Source organism: Oryzias latipes, chromosome 11 (assembly GCF_053564925.1).
Source record: "Oryzias latipes strain Hd-rR chromosome 11, Olatipes_Hd-rR_3.1".
NCBI classification, from domain to species: domain Eukaryota; kingdom Metazoa; phylum Chordata; class Actinopteri; order Beloniformes; family Adrianichthyidae; genus Oryzias; species Oryzias latipes.
In genome coordinates, this window is record NC_136247.1 from 29,218,888 (window position 1) to 29,235,378 (window position 16,491).

General features: G+C 54.0%; 3 protein-coding genes, 1 long non-coding RNA gene and 1 other non-coding gene across 8 annotated transcripts; 2 read left to right on the forward strand and 3 right to left on the reverse strand.

Annotated features, from left to right (window-relative positions):
- The first annotated feature begins 34 nt into the window (after positions 1-34).
- On the forward strand, positions 35-3,678 carry aqp10b (aquaporin 10b). Its single transcript, XM_004073710.5, has 6 exons — positions 35-612; positions 849-975; positions 1,224-1,361; positions 1,439-1,557; positions 1,631-1,848; positions 1,915-3,678. Exons 1-6 carry the CDS (start codon positions 352-354, stop codon positions 2,105-2,107), a joined length of 1,056 nt encoding a protein of 351 aa, XP_004073758.3. The 5' UTR covers positions 35-351; the 3' UTR covers positions 2,108-3,678.
- On the reverse strand, positions 3,549-11,476 carry znf687b (zinc finger protein 687b). 3 transcript variants are annotated; one of them, XM_078955144.1, is made up of 10 exons: positions 11,345-11,476; positions 8,915-11,254; positions 7,985-8,274; positions 7,720-7,904; positions 7,193-7,369; positions 6,949-7,111; positions 5,404-5,763; positions 5,222-5,322; positions 5,043-5,124; positions 3,549-4,966 (listed from the first exon to the last, which is right to left on the reverse strand). In XM_078955144.1, exons 2-10 carry the CDS (start codon positions 11,238-11,240, stop codon positions 4,370-4,372), a joined length of 4,281 nt encoding a protein of 1,426 aa, XP_078811270.1. In that variant the 5' UTR covers positions 11,241-11,254; positions 11,345-11,476; the 3' UTR covers positions 3,549-4,369. The 3 variants fall into 3 exon arrangements, with proteins under 3 accessions (XP_078811270.1, XP_023815440.2, XP_023815441.2); XM_023959672.2 differs by having other exon boundaries at positions 8,915-11,474; XM_023959673.2 differs by having other exon boundaries at positions 7,985-8,217; positions 8,915-11,421.
- LOC111948271 (small nucleolar RNA SNORA13) lies at positions 6,783-6,919 on the reverse strand. The gene has a single exon (XR_002874227.1). It is a non-coding gene; the product is annotated as a small nucleolar RNA SNORA13 (small nucleolar RNA).
- Positions 11,477-12,098: 622 nt separating the features above from the next.
- Positions 12,099-15,865, reverse strand: LOC101157953 (26S proteasome non-ATPase regulatory subunit 4). Of its 2 annotated transcripts, none has more exons than XM_011480603.3 (10): positions 15,673-15,865; positions 15,099-15,239; positions 14,875-14,989; positions 14,199-14,285; positions 14,012-14,080; positions 13,715-13,930; positions 13,505-13,613; positions 13,299-13,430; positions 13,169-13,221; positions 12,099-12,481 (listed from the first exon to the last, which is right to left on the reverse strand). In XM_011480603.3, exons 1-10 carry the CDS (start codon positions 15,696-15,698, stop codon positions 12,311-12,313), a joined length of 1,119 nt encoding a protein of 372 aa, XP_011478905.1. In that variant the 5' UTR covers positions 15,699-15,865; the 3' UTR covers positions 12,099-12,310. The 2 variants fall into 2 exon arrangements, with proteins under 2 accessions (XP_011478905.1, XP_078811298.1); XM_078955172.1 differs by lacking the exon at positions 15,673-15,865 and adding an exon at positions 15,377-15,487.
- Positions 12,481-13,031, forward strand: LOC110015834 (uncharacterized). The gene is made up of 2 exons (XR_002291093.2): positions 12,481-12,670; positions 12,771-13,031. It is a non-coding gene; the product is annotated as an uncharacterized LOC110015834 (long non-coding RNA).
- Positions 15,866-16,491: the final 626 nt, after the last annotated feature.

A 16,491-nucleotide genomic window follows, 5' to 3' on the forward strand; every position in this document is an offset into this window, starting at 1 on the left:
AGGGGGGAGGGGGGGGGGCTCCAGAACCTTTCAGTCAGACTGGTGAGGTGGTGGAAAGAAAGCCCGTTCAGGCTGATCCGGTCCAGGAGGGAAAGCTTTTTCCTCCTGTTCTGCTGCTTCATCAGAGTCAGAAAACAGATTCATGGATTCTGAAGCTGAGTAGTTCTAGTTTTAGCTGTCAATAATGTATTTGGGATGAATGAAGGTTCGTTTCCTCTTTTCTGCAGATTTATTTATAGTTTTTGTGATTCTGTTTCTGGCTGTGACGTTTGAAACTAAAGGATTCAGACTCAGAAAAACAACTTTCACTTTCCTGAGTGGATCTAAAGTCCTCCAGTGGAACAAGCCGTCATGCAGGCGTCCTGGGGGGCGTGCACGCCTGTCAGGGGGGCCTCCGCGGTCAGTGACTCCCCCCTCCTGGGGGCAGCGCCTCCGTGTGACGTCAGCTGCAGGGCGAAGGGGCAGATCTCGCCGGGTCCGACCTGCAGGGTGGCAACACGCCTGGGTCCAGAGGAACGCTCAGGGATGGAGGCGGTCCTGAGGAAGATCCGGATCCAGAACCAGCTGGTCCGGGAGTGCCTGGCTGAATGTCTGGGGGTCTACGTTCTGATTGTAAGTCTGACTCTGGCTGTTTGATTTTTATCCCGGATCGCAGAAAATCTGTTGATTGGCTAATAAACCAGAACCGTCAGTAAACATGCAAACTTTGAGGGACTTTGATCCACAGGCTGGGCGTGGGGGGGTCAGCTGCCTTATCTGTAATGAGCTTCTTGTCAGCCTCATCAAACATTTACAGGTGATGTTCCTCAGTGGGACGAGCGGCTGAAAGCTTTGTGTTCTGCTTGCAGCTTTTTGGATGTGGTTCTGCTGCACAGGTGACCACGTCACAAGAGAGGAGGGGCCACTACCTGTCCATCAACCTGGGATTCGCTCTGGGCGTCACATTCGGGGTCTTTGTGTCTCGCGGCGTCTCAGGTCAGCAAAGTCAGCATAGAAATCTGTTTTCTCTCCTAAATGTTAAATATTTGACATTTTTATGTGATTCTATTTAAAATAACCATCAAAAGTCCAACGATAAATCTGCATTTATCTCTTAAAAAGTAAATATGAGTCCAGTTTGGCACATTTCTCTCTCCCTTTGATTTTCTGAAGTATTTCCTGGGATGCATCAGCCAGCAGCGGTTCTGGTTCTGGTCTGATCTTCTCTGTTCTTCTCCTCTAAGGGGCCCACCTCAACCCGGCCGTTTCTCTCAGCTTGTGCGTTTTGGGCCGACATCCGTGGCTGAAGCTGCCCTTCTACGTGGCCTTTCAGCTCTTCGGGGCCTTTCTGGCTGCAGCGACTGTGGGCCTCCAGTACTACGGTGGGCGGTCGTCCTCCACCCGTGGGGGCGGAGCCGGGTTCCTCGGGTTCCAGAGTGACGGACTTTGATGTTTGCAGACGCCATCAGGACGTACGGAGGAGATCAGCTGACGGTGACGGGCCCCAGAGCCACGGCGGGAATATTCTCCACCTACCCGGCAGACTATCTGAGCCTGTGGGGCGGGGTTGTCGACCAGGTCAGTGGACCCGCCGGGTTCTGTTTGTGAGGGAGAAGTTGGACCGAGATGTTCTGCCCCCCCCCTCCCTCAGGTGGTCGGCACCGCCGCCCTGCTGCTGTGCCTCCTGGCTCTCGGGGACCAGAGGAACACCCCCGTCCCTGACGCCGTCCAGCCCGTCCTGGTGGGCTTACTGGTGCTGGTCATCGGCGTCTCCATGGGTTCGAACTGTGGATACGCTCTGAACCCGGCCAGGGACCTGGGCCCCCGCTTGTTCACGTACATCGCTGGCTGGGGAGCGGATGTCTTCAAGTCAGTAGGCGTCCCTGGGTTTGAGTGTTTTATTTTGAAAGGGCTTCACTGGTGTGGTCTCCTCAGGGCTGGAGGGGGCTGGTGGTGGGTGCCCATAGTGGGACCGTGTGCCGGAGCTCTGCTGGGAACCCTGATCTACCAGCTGATGGTTGGAGTCCACCATCCTCCGCTTCCCTCCGAGTGCCAGACCTCCTGTGAGGAAGCCACGGAAACCAAGATGGAGCTGGAGGCGGAGTCATACTTAAAGAGCCGCTGCTGAAAAGGGGGGAGAGGCAGCCCCCCCCACTGGTTCTGGTTCTGGAGAACTAAAGCCGTGAGGTTAAAGTCATTTTCTGCAGCCACAGTCCAGAAACCTGCGTCACTTTGACTCTAGAGCTGTGCGTTCACGCGATTGGCCCCTTACCTGTCCACGGTGAAGCCCCTCCCCTGACAGGAGTGGGCGTCGTCCAGCGCCCCCATGACCCTTAACGGGAGACGGAGGGTCTCCGATCAGGAGTTCTCCCATCAAACTCTGTTTCCAGGAAAGCACAGATTCTGATTTTAAAGGTTTGGATTCGTGGTGCAGCGGTTTGCACCTTCAGAAGGCCCCGGTTCAAATCCCAGCTGGGTTCACCCTGTGGGCCGTCCCCCGACCTCCCACTGTCCACAAACAGTGGGCCCCAGTGAGTTCAGGACGTGGATGGACGGAGGTTTGAATCCCATCTTTGTTCAGACAGAATCCATAAATATAAATCTATAAAAGCTGAAACTTTTCACTTTCCCTGAATGAAAATTATTTAAACGACGTTTGGAAATTTACAAGACTGTAAAAGACGCCTTTAGAGCCGAGGACGTCGTCTTTTATTGCACTTCTGGGTTTCACAGACGCAGCAGAAGTTATGAGGTCATCGACTCTGAGGGGGGGAGTCGGTTGTTTATGTTTTGATGCTGTTAACCTAAAAATAGAGAAAAGCGGGTCAACCTGACTTTAAAGACCCGGATTGTTCTCAGGGCCTCCAGAGTTAATGTTTTAGAACAAGGAGCCGCTTTTCCAGGAGAAAAGGCAGGTGGAATGTTTTATTACTGAATGCAAATGAAACTTAAAGGGTCAAAATAAAGAAATGATCAAAGTTGACCATAAATAAAGTGAAAACAGCACAATAACAAAAAAGATAAGTTTGTGAAAAATGCCAGAGCCGGGAATCGAACCAGCGAGCTTCTGCACCAAGGATTCCCCATGGATTTCATGGAGGCAGAAATCCTGGAATATCTGGAAAATTTGAAGGATTTGAACTGAAGAAACAAAAGTCAAAGCTGTAAAAATATGAAAGAGCTGAACATTTGAATAGTTCAAATAGCTGAAAAACTGTAGGAGTTAAGCAGCAAAAACGGAGGAAGATACTAGAATAAAGACAGAGAAACAGGAAAATGATGGTTGGAGGAATAAACAGCTGACTCTGCTTATTTCCTGAGTTATTCATTAACAGCATGAGCGTCCAGAACCATGACCCGATTTTTCTGAACCAGCAGTTCTGGTTCTGACGTCCCTGCAAGAGCAAAGTGCAGCAGAGAGGAAGAGGAGGAGGAGGAAGACGCAGTCTTCATTACCAAACCTGCGGTTGGACCGTCTTCCCTCCTGTCCGCACAGCGCCAGATGGAGGTCCGTTTGGGTCTAGAAGGTTCTGAAGAGGCTTTTGCAGGACTCCCAAATGAGATTGTGGTTGTTTCACTTTGACACATTTATTTCCAAACAGCACAAAAGTGTATGGCGTCACAGCGAGCCAATCACAAGCATGGAAAAGGAAAAGACAGGAAGCGTCCACTAGGCAGCTAGGATATAAATATGACAAAAGAGAAGCACGGGCGCCCCCGTGCGGCAGCCGTCGGAACTGCAGCACGGACACGGGGGGAAGAGAAACCAGTTTTCAGCAGCCCCCCCCCCTGCTTTGTAATTACAATGAAGCTTTTTCAGGAAGGAGGGGGGGGGGGGCTTTTTCTCTTAAATATCAGAAAAGGGGGGCAGAGGGAACAACACAAATACTCTACGTTTTCACGGGTAGCGACTGACTAAAAGGGGCGTCTGCTGGACTCCGGGTGGTTCTGGGTATTTACACGGAGATGCCATCTACCCCCCCCCCCCCCCCCCTTTAGCTTTACAATTAACGTCACATGATTCTCACGACACGCTACGGACCTCGCTGACCCTCGGCCCCCACCCACCCACCCCACTCAAAGGCCTTCATCGTCTCCAAAAGCAGTCGTTCTGCAGGAATAAATAGGAGCTGAAGTGGGCGTGGCCTCAGAAATGCTGGGCGGAGTCCAGGCAAGCAGCAGCATGACCATGTGACATGGAGTGTCAGCCCAGTGGGAGGGGCTTGAGGGCAGGCTACTGTCAGTGAGGAGGGGGCGGAGTCACAGAGTGACAGGATCAAACATGCAGTTTGCACACAAAGGTGTGGCGGTGGGAGGGGCTAAATGTTTGTGTTAAAAAACTGCAGCTGCGTTTCCTCCACATTCATACCCTGGGGGCGGCCCCCCCCCCTCAGGGCTTGTCTGTCTTGTGTGCGCTGAGGAACGCCATCCCGTGGGTCCTGAAGTGGGTGTTGAGGTCGGAGGCCTTGTCGAAGCGGCGCCCGCACACCTTGCAACCCGTGTTGCCGTCGCCGTCCTCCCCCTGCGCCTGAGGGGAGGCGGTGGGGGAGCCGGCCGGGGAGCCCTGGGTGTGGGGGGCGCCGCGCTCCGCCTCGCCCGGGGCGTCCCTCACCCGGTGGGTGATGAAGCGGTGGCGGCCGAGCGAGCCGGCCGAGGCGAAGCAGACGCCGCACTGCAGGCACTGGAAGGAGGCGGCGTCGCCGCGGTGCTGCGGGATGTGCCGCTGAAACTCCGCCCCGTCCTCCGTGGAGAAACCGCAGGGGACGCAGCGGAAGACGCTGTCCTCCTCCTCCAGCTCGCCGGGCGCCGAGGACACGGACAGCCTGGAAGCCCGGGTTCTTTTGGCGGGACCGCCTCCCTCTTCTGGGGCGTGTTCATCGTCCGGGGCGGGGCGGGGCGGAGGCGGGCCAGACTCCCCGTCCTGCTCTGACGAGCTGCCTGGCCCCTCCCCTCCCGTGGCTGCACGCTTCCTGGTCAGCGGGGGACCCTTGGGCCAGAAGAGGCGTTTGTCAGCACAGACTGTAACATTGGATTCAAACGTCTTACGTCGGCGGCGGACTCACGTCTGCGGCTTTGTGATGGAGGCGAACGTGTTTGTCCAGCAGGAACCGACTCCCGAAGGTCCGTTTACCTTCTGTGCAAAATCTGAAAAGCAAAGAGAAAGTCTTCAGTGGGAGAGACCGCCCCCCCTGGTGGCCGCAGCGTGTCATGGCGGCCTCATCCACCAACTCCTCTGACTTACTGGCAGTGGAAGACTCTCTTGTTGCCCTCGTGAATGACGCGCTCGTGGCGCCGCAGGCTGGAAGACGTGCTGAACGTCCCGCCACAGATTCGACAGGGGAACTTCAGAGTAAAAGCGTTCAAAGACGTCATTCTCTCAGCTTCTCTCTGGACAAAGTGGCGTCCTACAGGAACGCGCCTCACCTTCCCGTGCTCCGTCTTGACGTGACTCAGATAGTCGTCATTGTCGGTGAAGGTGGTCTGACACTGAGGACACGTCCACTCGGTCGGGGCGCTGGCGCGGCCGCCATCGCCCCCGGCGGCAGAGTGGCCCCCCGGAGCCTCGTAGTCCTCGTCCCCCTCGTCGTCGTCGTCGTCTTCCTCCTCCTCGTCCTCCTCTTCCTCCTCCTGCTCCCGCCCCCAGTCCTCGCCGTCGGACGTGTCCGGTTTGGTGGAGGGCTTAGCCTTGAGGCCGGAAGGACCGGACGGGTTGGATGGGGCGGGGACGGCGTTGGAGGCGTCGGGCTGAGACTCTGCTTTGGCTGCCGGGCCTCTATGGGTAGACTGGGGGGGGGAAGGGAATCAGGTCAAAGGTCAAAGCCATCAACAACAGAATCCAAATGCAGAAGAGCGTCAGTTCTGATCGATTCTATTCTATTAAAAACGGAGACACATCTTCACAAACAGTAAAGATGCCCTCATGCGTTTCCATGGAAACGTTCTGCATCAAACGTCTGAGTGTCGATCAGAACGGATGGGAGCAGCTGCTCCTTCCTGCATATGAGATAACTAATAATAAAACTTTTTCAACTGAAAACTTTCATCTCCTCAGAGTTCTTCTAGAGGAAGAGGAGCGACGGGACCCAGTTCTGCCGGTTTCACCCTGTGATGCTCACTTTTCACTATTCATGCCTCCACGTTGCAAATGAAAATAGAAAATATTTGCTTTCAAAAACATTTTTTCAAGAATTTTTTTTTCCTAAAAACGTTTTTTCTATTTTTTTTGTTGCTTTCAATTCTTTTTGCTTTCAAAAACATTTCTTCCCTTAAATATTTTTGCATTTGCAACACAAATGTTTTCACACGTCGTCTCATCTGGTTTTTTTCTTAAGTTTCCGTTTAGCGACTAAGCTGCCATCAAACTGCTGCTGAGCTTTTCTTCAGATTGTTTTTAATGCGAGGCGTCGTGTTTTCCATCATTTTTGTCTCAAAATGGTTTTTGCGTTAACCAACAGCCATATGATGACCTCACAGCCCCACCCCCCCTCTTCTGATCTATTTTCCCAGCATTCCCGGTGGTCTTTTCTTGACGATGATGCTGTTTTTAGCCAAATCCATGACAGTGTCTGCAGAGCGACAGGACTTCAGTAGAAGTTCAGTTGTGGGCGGGGCAGCCCCGCCCCCCTTCCCCTCAGAGCAGGGAGCACATTTTCTGCATTTCTCGTCTTCTCCTGATTCACAGTGATTTGAATAGAGAGGCTCAGGAATGATTTTTTTTATCTTATTTTTGTTTGTTTGTCGTCCCTCATCAGGAAAACACTGACAGGACTTGGAGGGGGGGGGTGTTTAAACAAAACAGTCAGCTCTGTTCTTGGTATGGAGCTTCTGACCAGGTCACCATTGAGGAACCGGTCAGAGGCCGACCCCCAAGACTTGATGTTTGCCTTTGCTGACGCCTCTTTCATCAAGGGGGGCAATGAAAGGGCAACACCTGAAGGCAGCGGGGCAGAGGCGCGGCGGCACCCTCACCTTGATGTGCTCCATCATGGAGCCCTTCTGGGCGTAGAGCTTGGTGCAGTCGGGGCACTTGAAGACGTGGACTTTCTGCTTGGCTAAATGGGTGTCAAAGTGCATGTACAGCAGGGGCTTCTGGGTAAAAACCGTGTCACACATCACGCACTTGTAGATCATCCTGAAAGACAAAGACAGACGTCCTTCATGATGGGAGTTCCAGGAAAGAGGGGGGGGATCTTCCCAAAGGGTCTGCAGGTACTTGGCCTGTCCTCCAGTGAGCGCCGGGTGCTGGGAGCTGATGTGGCTCTGGGCGCTGGGGGAGGACTTGAAGGCCATGGGGCAGCTGGGGCACTTGTGGAAAACCTCGCAGTGGGCCGTCTGGATGTGGGACTTGATGGAGTTCAAACCTCCGAAAACCACCTGGCAGCTCGAACACCTGAGAGAACAAATCAGTCTTCAGAAGAAACCTCTGGTCTGGACTACAAATCCCACCTCCCACTCTGTTCTAGAGGAGTTCTCCCTCCCCAGAGGCCCAACGGCTAAAACTGTTCATCATTTCGAGGAATATTTATCAACATAATATTTATCAACATAACATTTGCAGAGGACCGTCAGATATTCTGTGGTGTAAAGTTAAGGAACTACAAATCCCAGCAGCCCCCTCTCACACAGAGAGGCGGGGCTTCCTGCAGAGGAGTGACTTAAACATCAGTTTACTCATTCAGGGATCCACAGCATCAGAAAAACAGCCAGGCTTCTGATTGGCCGAGCTCTTTGTGGTCTCACCTGTAGCCGATACGCCTGGCGAAATGCAGACACGCCTCCTCCAGGTGAGTCTGGAAGCTCGCTTGCCGCGCCATCCCGCCACACTCGGGACACACGTGGGGGGCTTTGTGTTTGTGGACCCGTTGGTGGGCGGACACGGCACACGAGTTAGGGAGCATCATGGGAGGGGAGCACTGCGTGCACGTCTGGACAGAAAGACAAGCTTAGCACAACAAGCGGCGGCGGCGTGGCATGGTGTGGCGTTCTGCCCCCGACCGGGACTCACCGAGTTGGGAGCTCCTCGGATCTGCTGGAAGTGGGTCACCAGCTCGGCTTTCCCGGAGAACTGCGTCTGACACTCCGGACACTTAAAGTTGTTGTACTGCAGCGACTCCGCCTTCTTGCAGGGCAGAGGCATGAGCGCCTGCGGGCCCTGGGGGGCGCGGCGGACCGGGCGGGGCTGAGGAGCCGCCGGGGAGGAGCCGTCCTTCATGGGGCTGGAGTTGGTGGTGGCGCCCCCTGGTGTGACAGAAGGAGAAGAGACTGGAGGAGAAGAGGACGAAGAGGAGAGCAGGCCTGACGAGGATGAAAAGGATGAAGACCAGAGGAAGACAGACCAGGGATGAAGATGAGTCGGAGAAAAAAACTCTTTTCGTGACATTTTGCTGTTTTTCTAACGACTAAAACAAACCAAACGAGTCGTCTCAAAGACCCACTCTGATGAAAAACTCTGTTTTCCGGCTTTTTGCTGATAATTTGTTAAGAAAATGTATTTATCTTTTTTCAAAATGTAGATTTAAAAGGACGTTATTAATTTGCTGGGCGGGGCCACAGTCTCCAAGCCCTGCCCCTTTCTGATCATCCACCTGCAGACAAACAGATCTGTCTTTGTTTTCCCATCAATCTAGACTCGACGGCTGCACGGATCTTCTTGCACTGCTACTGTTAGCTTGGGGCTGTAAGCTAGCAGGTAATTGTAAACAGGTGGATTCTGGGAAGTGGGCTGAGGTTGGTCCACGCCCACATTTCAGAGGGTGGTTTCTAAAGAACTCAGCCGCTCTGCAGAAACTACGTCCTAGAAAACGGCATGGATTCTTGGTTAAAAACGTCGGACTCACCGGGAATGCTGGGAAAACAGATGATCAGAGTGGGACTTTAAGCTGATCAAATGGACAGAAAGTCGACGGCGTGGAGCCTCAGAGGAGCGCCTCCTCACCTGCGACGGGGGTCACGTCCTGCTGCCCGATCATCTGCTCCACGGTGACGGGCCTCATGACCAGATGCGAGCACTGCATGACCAGCCCCCGCTCCTTGTGCTCCCTGGCGTGCAGCAGCAGGCTGCACTTGTTGAAGAAGGCCAGCCGCTTGGCGCAGTGGTTGCAGGTCACCTCGATGCGCAGCGAGCGCCGGTCGTAGTGCCGCGCCAGGCTGCGCTCCAGGGCGAAGGAATCCCCGCACTCCAGGCAGCGGTAGCCGGCGGCGGGCAGCGGGAGCCCCCACTCGGGCGGAGGCGGGGCCGACAGGTCGGGCTTGTAGCTGGGCAGGAGGTTCTTGCTGTTGAGGATTTTGTTGAAGGCCTCCACCAGGCTGGACTGGCTCCTGGAAATGACCGCCCCTGTGCTGTTGACGATGGACGCCGGCTTGTTGGGCTGCAGGGAGGCCCCTATGATGGCGCCACCACCGCCGTTTGCGGTCTTGTTGGTGCCCGTGCGGACGCTGATCCCGCCGGCAGCAACCGAGAACTTGGGGGAGGAAGACACGGCGGGGGTGGCGGGCAGAGCGGCGGCCTTGGTGATGCTCACTGCAGTCGGAGAAACCTTGGCCTTTTCAGAGGACGCCATCTTGTTCTGGACTTTGGTGGCGGCGGCCAGCATCACGCTGCTGGCCGCCAGAGTGGAGGCGGGAAGAGCTCCGAGGGCGCTGACTTTCTGTGAGGCTCCCGCCGTCGGACCCGGAGACCCGTCTGCCTTCTGGGCTTGGCCTCCCAGGAACTTGCGCTGCCCGCTTTGAGCTTTGGCGTCCGCGCCTTTCCCCTTCGGCGCCACCCTGGTGACGGTTCTGGTGATCCCACCAGTGGAGGTTTTGATGGTTTTGATCCGGACTTTGAGGGGTCGGGATGGAGCTCCGGCTGGAGCAGGAGCAGCACCTCCTCCTCCTCCGTCTGTGGGCGCCGGCTTGGGCCGCCCATCACTCACCTCCATGACATCATCGCTCGCGCTCACATGTTGTCCTTCGTCTGCTTTACTCTCAGCGAGGCCGTCCGCCCCGTTTCCCACCTCCATCTCCTCCTCCTCCTCTTTAGGCTCCCTCATCTCAGAGGGAGGCGGCGTGGAGGCCACGGCGGGGCTGGAGCATCTCTTAGACGGGACAGGGGCTGATGAAACAGGAACCTCTGGTTCAGGACTCTCTGGAGAGTCTCGCTCCTCGATGACGTGTTCCGGGTGTCGGTCCTCCACTTGGGAGCTCTCTGTGGACCCCGACTGGGGACTCGATGACGTCAGGGAGGAGCCTGAAGGAGTGTCTCCGGGTTTGGGCTGGCAGGCGAGGGAGGAGGAGGTGGGCTGTGCTGAGACGGAGTTGGACTTGTACCTTCTGGTCATCTGAGCGCTCGTCGGGGAGTCCGGATTCTCTTGGATCACCAGCGGACTTCCGAGATCCGGGTCAGAATCCTCCTCCTCCCCCTGCTGCTGCTGGAACACGGCAGGGCCTCCTTTTGAGGCGCCGTTGAAAGGCTGGGAGGAGTGCAGCGGGTGCGATGAGGGCACCGACGAAGGCGCCGAGAGCAGAGGCTTAGAGGGGGGGAAGAAGGGCGATGCCGGTCGAACGGGCCCCCCCGCAACCAGAGGAGACGAGCCGGCGGGCAGGGAGGAGGAGGAGGAGGACGGTAAGGACGCCTTGACCTCGTCTGCCCTCTCCTGCCCCGCATCCTGCTGGTGCTGCTGCTGCAGAAGCTGCATCTTCCTGGCGCGGCCCACCGGGTCCCCCGACCCCTGCGCCACCAGAGGTTTGAGTCTGTTGAAGATGTTGCCGCCCTGTTTGGCGGCTTTGGTGGCGCCGGAGCTCACTGCTTCTGGAGACACTTTGGGGATGGTCAGCGACCACGGAGCGCCATTGGACTGAGCCTGACCGAGGGGGTGCGGGCCTCCAGAAGATCCAAACCCGTTGTGGTTGACCGACTCGGACTCGGTCATCCCGGGAGAACAGGCACCAAGCCTGGGCCCCACGTCCACAGCCCCCGTGATCACATCGATGGGGTCCTGGTCTGCATCCCCATCGCCGCCGTCCACCGCCTCGTGCCGGACTTTGTTCTTCACAATCACACTCACGAGGGAGGGGTCCGTCTGGGGGTCTGAGGGGCTGGGGGGTCTGAGGGATGACCCCACACCCGCCACGGGCTCCGGCTTTCCCAGGGACGCTCCTGGGGCCACGTGTGGCCCCTCAGCCTCGTCCGGGGCGGACTGGATGGCCTCTTTGGCGTCGATGTCCGGGATGTCAAAGGCTGCCAGCAGGTCATCGAAGTCGGGGGTCTTCATGTCCCCCATAGCGGGCTTCTCTCCTGCGGACGAGCAGACGGGAAGCATCGGTGACAGAGAAAACACACCAACAATCTGCCGTGACGAGCCCGGAGGCTCCGACGGGCGTTTACGCTGAACGGGAACGATTTTCAACCCCAGCACGCGCTCGGAACCCCGCGCGTCACGCGCCCCGGCTGTCAGGACGGCTCCGCCAGCGCCGCGGTAGCTCCGCTTAGCCCGTCCGCGCGCCGCTAGCGGCGGCCGCCCCTCCCGGTGCGCGTCGCTATGAATGGGAAACGCTCCCTCATCCTCCTCCGAGCACGCGCCAGCTGCGAGCGCGCGGGCAGGTCACCGTCCGCCTCCACCGAGCCGTGGCGCCGGAGCCGGCCTGGTGTCGGTGCTAACGCCGTTCCTCCCCGCAGAGCCTGGCGGCTGGCTAGCTGGCCGCGGAGCTCCCGCCGAGACGGAGGGGTCATTTAGCTAGCCGGCTAACGCTCGCCGTTAAGTTAAAGCCACCGGAGCGGATCGCCCACAGCGATCACGGGCCGCTGGCTATTGGGTCGATGACGTCACAGAAAGGGGGTCAAGGACGTGGCTTTGCGGTCATCATTTCACGCATTTTGATTGTTTACCTGGAGGTGCGATTCCCGACTATCCTAGCTGCTTTTCAGCTGAAAATGCTTCTCTTCCCATCACGTGACTCCGGACATCCTATCGCGCTCCGGCAGCGCTGGGAAATTCACGGAGGATCCCGCAAACACGCGTGATTCTTCCTGCTACAGGCGACTTGATGCTGTTATGTTTGCGGGATCCCGCAGTCTGCTCATGTCAGACCTTTACGGTCGGTTTACCGGCACCGGAGAGGCAGAAAGGCAGCAACAGGCGGCAGATTGACACACGGCTTTTATTGCAAAAACAGACAGAACCGGAGGGAGTCGAACTACCAACCACAGACTGATCTATGGGGGGATGGAGGGCAGAACTTTTTTATTTGATGCTATAAAGAGAACCGGGCCTCTGAACTGTCTGGAGGTCTTTGGGTCTCATGTCCTGCAGGAGCATCAGCAATGTCTGAAACCTTCCTCCTCCTCCTCCCATCATTTCTTCTTCTCCTCCTCCTTTTTGTCGTCCGGCTTGTTTCCCGTCTGGGAGGCGAGGGAGCCCATGGCGTTCCGGATGGCCTCGTTGTTTGGATCCACGCCGGGCAGGTTCTCCAGCACACTCTGGAGGAACTCCGGGTCCTGCATCACATCGTAGTCGTCTTCGTCCTGTTCAACAACAGACACATGACATGAAAGGACGACGCGGTCGCACACGGCACGACACACAGCATCGCCATCCATCACAGAACCAGGAACCGGCCTGGAAGGCACTTTGGAACAGAAAGAAATGAATCCAGATCCGCTCCGAGTGAAGCAAAAACCAGATTACAGCCGTAAACAAACTAAAGTACAAACGTGAGAAATACACTTTGTTTCTGTCATTTGGTACGTTTCAGGTTTACAGCTATTTTCTTTCTTTTTCAAATGTTTAATCTGGTTTTTCATTCTCTTTAAGATGATCCCGATTGGACTTCTTTCCCTTGAGACGGACCTACAGAACCAGAATCGCCGGTTCAGCGTAAGCAGACGGCAGCCCAGTGAGGCCAAAAACATCCAGGAAAACCTGACATCCACCCTTTGTTGATCTGATGTCTGAGGAAATTCTGCTGAAGAATTGTTCACTTTTCAGCGTCAGCCTGAACTTTTCAAATCTCTCTGATCATAAAACGTTTTAAAAATGACAAAAACACTAGTAAAGGATCGATTTCCAAACATTTCCCTTTGAGAGTCTTTTCTCCTGAAAACTAGCTCCTCCTTCATTTTCTGTGGAGTCACTGCAGTTCTTATGAAAAGCCCTCAGCTGGTTGCAGCGTCACGCTGGACCCATAAATCCTTTCAGACGGGATCACTCGCCTTTGCCGACTCGCCCGTGTCCATGGGGGCTCCCGTGTCCATGTCCCCGTACTCTGTTGACGTCAGAACATGGACTTACTTTCACAGATGTGGAGTAACCAGCATTGACAGCATCAGAGCAGACACCCACCTCCCCCAGCCAGAGACATCTGCATGGCGTAGGCGATCTGCTCCTCCTCGGTCATGCTGCTGAAGTCTGGCAGCGCCGCCGAGCCGCTCTCCGGCTGAGAGACGGACATCTTCAACAGGGCGTCTTCGGACTCTGAGTGTGAAGGAGACGGACGTCTGGTTTCTAGAATTTCCTCTGGGGGGTTTCATGGATGGTTCTGCTCTCACCGTCTGCACTGGGCGTCGGCACGCCGGCCTCGGCCGCAGAGGCGGCGGCCGCTCTCCGGGCCTCCTCCTCCTGCCGCTGCCGCTGCTCCTCCATCGAGACGCGCAGAGCCTGACGGGAGCGACAGTTGGTGAGACGTGTGCAAAGCCGACCAGAGTCATGTTCCAAGAAACTGGAAGACATTGAAGCTAGAAAAACTTCTGGTTCCGTACCAGGGCCAGCTCTGGGTCGGCACTGGGATCCACACCAAACTCAAAGTCACTGGCACCGAGTCCGATCATGGAGCCTCCTTCACCCGCCAGGATGGGGGAGGAGAGCAGAGCGTCTGCCAGACTGGGCCCCGGGGGAACCGTGACCAGGTGGGAGCCCGTCCCCTCCTTCCCGTTCAGAGTGTTGATGAAAGCGGTCAGCTTCTCCGTGTTCACCTCCTGGATTCACGGGAGACAAACACGTTTCATTAGGGAGCCGCCCCCCTCCCCGCGTGTTCGGACCTTCTCACGCTCCCATACCTCCTCTCCAAAGTTGATGATATCCACGTTCACTTTTTCTTTTTTTAGGCGCTTCGCCAACTTGACCAGCTGGAAGAGGGAAGAGGCGGTTAAAGAGGACGGCGCATGTTTGCCCTCCACGCTAACTGATGCTCCTAAACACGGGAGGAAGCGTGTTTTCCCCGCAGAAGTTTCACCTCAAACTCACATCTTTTTCATTATCCTCCACAGGACTCCCAACAAACGCTATGATCCTCATTTTGTGGTTCTTTCCTTGTCTGTGTTTCAGAGCCAACTGTAGGAAGAGAAGAACAAAACCTGAACCTGCAGGAAAACTGCCGCCTGCTTTCAGGGACGCGTGACGTCACGCTACCGAGCAGCAGAACCACATCACCGCGCTTTCAGCAGAAGCAGGTTTGCAGCTTTTGTCCATTTTTTTACACAAAGAACAAGAAACAAATCCCTGAAATAACAAACAGTTGATGCTAAAACATTTCATAAAACGCAGAAGCACATTAAGGATAAACACGCCGTTCAGACCGGCGTCCTCAAACTGACGTCAGATCAGCAGGAAGTAAATTCAATGAGTCTCAAAATGATGTTGACTATTTCTGAGATGACAAAAGCTTTCTATGAAAGACATTCATTGACAAAGGTATTATTCATAGAGGCTATATATCCTTTAATGTTTTTTTAAGTTAACTAAACGGCTGATATTGGTGGAGTCTTGGTACCAAGGATGTAAACAAAGACCTCCATGTTTGATTCAGTCAAATCGGATTTGACAACCACCGAGTTTAGACTTGAACGGCAGGTAAGAACAGATATCCCTGAAACAAAGCCGTCCTATGTGGGCCAGAGGTCATGACCTGCAGGATACCCACGTGAGCGACCCTGATGCCCGTGCAGAAGCAGATGTTCCCTTTGGGCTGAACGGCGTGCAGTTTGGACAGGATGCGTCCGCTGTCCGGGGTCAGAGTGGTCAGGACCTCGCAGTTGCTGTTCCAGGTAAAGACAAAAACACAGAAACCGTTTGAATTCCACTGACAGCACAGCTGGGAACCGTGACGTCACCACGCATGCGTGTCCTGAACAGAGGAGGTCTTACTTCGCCATGGTCATGAGGCCGACATTGTTCTCGGGGTTGCTGCGGGTCTTGGAGTGACAGACGATGTTGACCGCGTCCTGCTGAGCCTGTAGTCTGGTCGGTAGGAAGTCTCCGTTCCGCATGTATTCACTGTTGTCCACACTGGCGGGAAAACGGCCGTTAGAGCTGCTCTGCTGCGCGAACACCGCCAGCACGTCCCAACAACAAGCAACTGAACAGCTTTAACACTGGGAGGGACCACTCGGCTAAAGTGAACATGTGTAAACACCACAACTGACCCCAAACCGCTTCTGTGACGTCACATCAGAACTTCAAAACGCCTAAAAACAACCCCATGATGAAAGCGCCGCTGCTGCAAAACATCAACTCAATGCTAACGAGGGCTACATGACTCAGCCGGTCGCCCCAGAGCTAGCAGGCTAACGAGAACAGCCCATAATAAGTCCGGAATATCCATCATGTCCCTCATTTCAGGCTGCGGAACATCAATATTCAGTGATTGACAGACATAGCCTAAAATAAACACTAACCGGACAGGTAAACACTGTTTTAAAATACATTTTAGCTTCCTTACCAGACCATCGTACTTTCCAGCACCATTTTGGAAACTTCTTGTTGCTTGCTGACGTAATTTTAAAAGTCGTTATGCTATTGGACGGAGATCCAGCAAGACTAAATCTGATTGGTCAGTCTTCACTGATTCAGAACTTTTTTTTATTTTTATATTGAAATATAATTACAAACTCTCTCCGACTCAACTACAAAATTATGCAAGTCACAGCTTTCTACAGAAAAAAATAAAAACCAAACATGTGTACCTATATATATTTTAGCATGAATTACGTTTCCAGGCACGTAACAATCTGGAGCCTGGATTCTGTAGCAGACTTACAAATGTCACCAATAAAGGATTTGACTTCTGAATATATTTATTGAGGATAAATACACTCTGACTTCATTTTTAAAGCACAGAAAATTTGACCAATGTTTTTTCCATTTTATTTTATGACTATGATATTTATCTTGTCGACTATAAACCTCAAAGTCAAATCTACTCCTCAGTGGTTCTGCTGATGGATAATAATTGTTTATTAGTTTGAATTGCATTTCTTTAATCTTTGGGGACCATTTGATGAATTTCTATAGTTTAGCACCCGATGTGACTGACAGGTGTCTGTTATTTTATATTTAACTTTTCTGTTAAAGTCCTCGTATAACTGACCTTTAAAGGGTTTGTTTTTATATTTATTTATCCCATATTTATTTTCAGTTAGTTTTGTTTAGCCTATTACTAAATTTGGTAGTTTAACTTAAACATTGGAAGACAAAATTGTATTTTCTATTAAATGTATTAAAGTAATTAGCGTAAAGTACTCATTAAAGTAATTAGAAT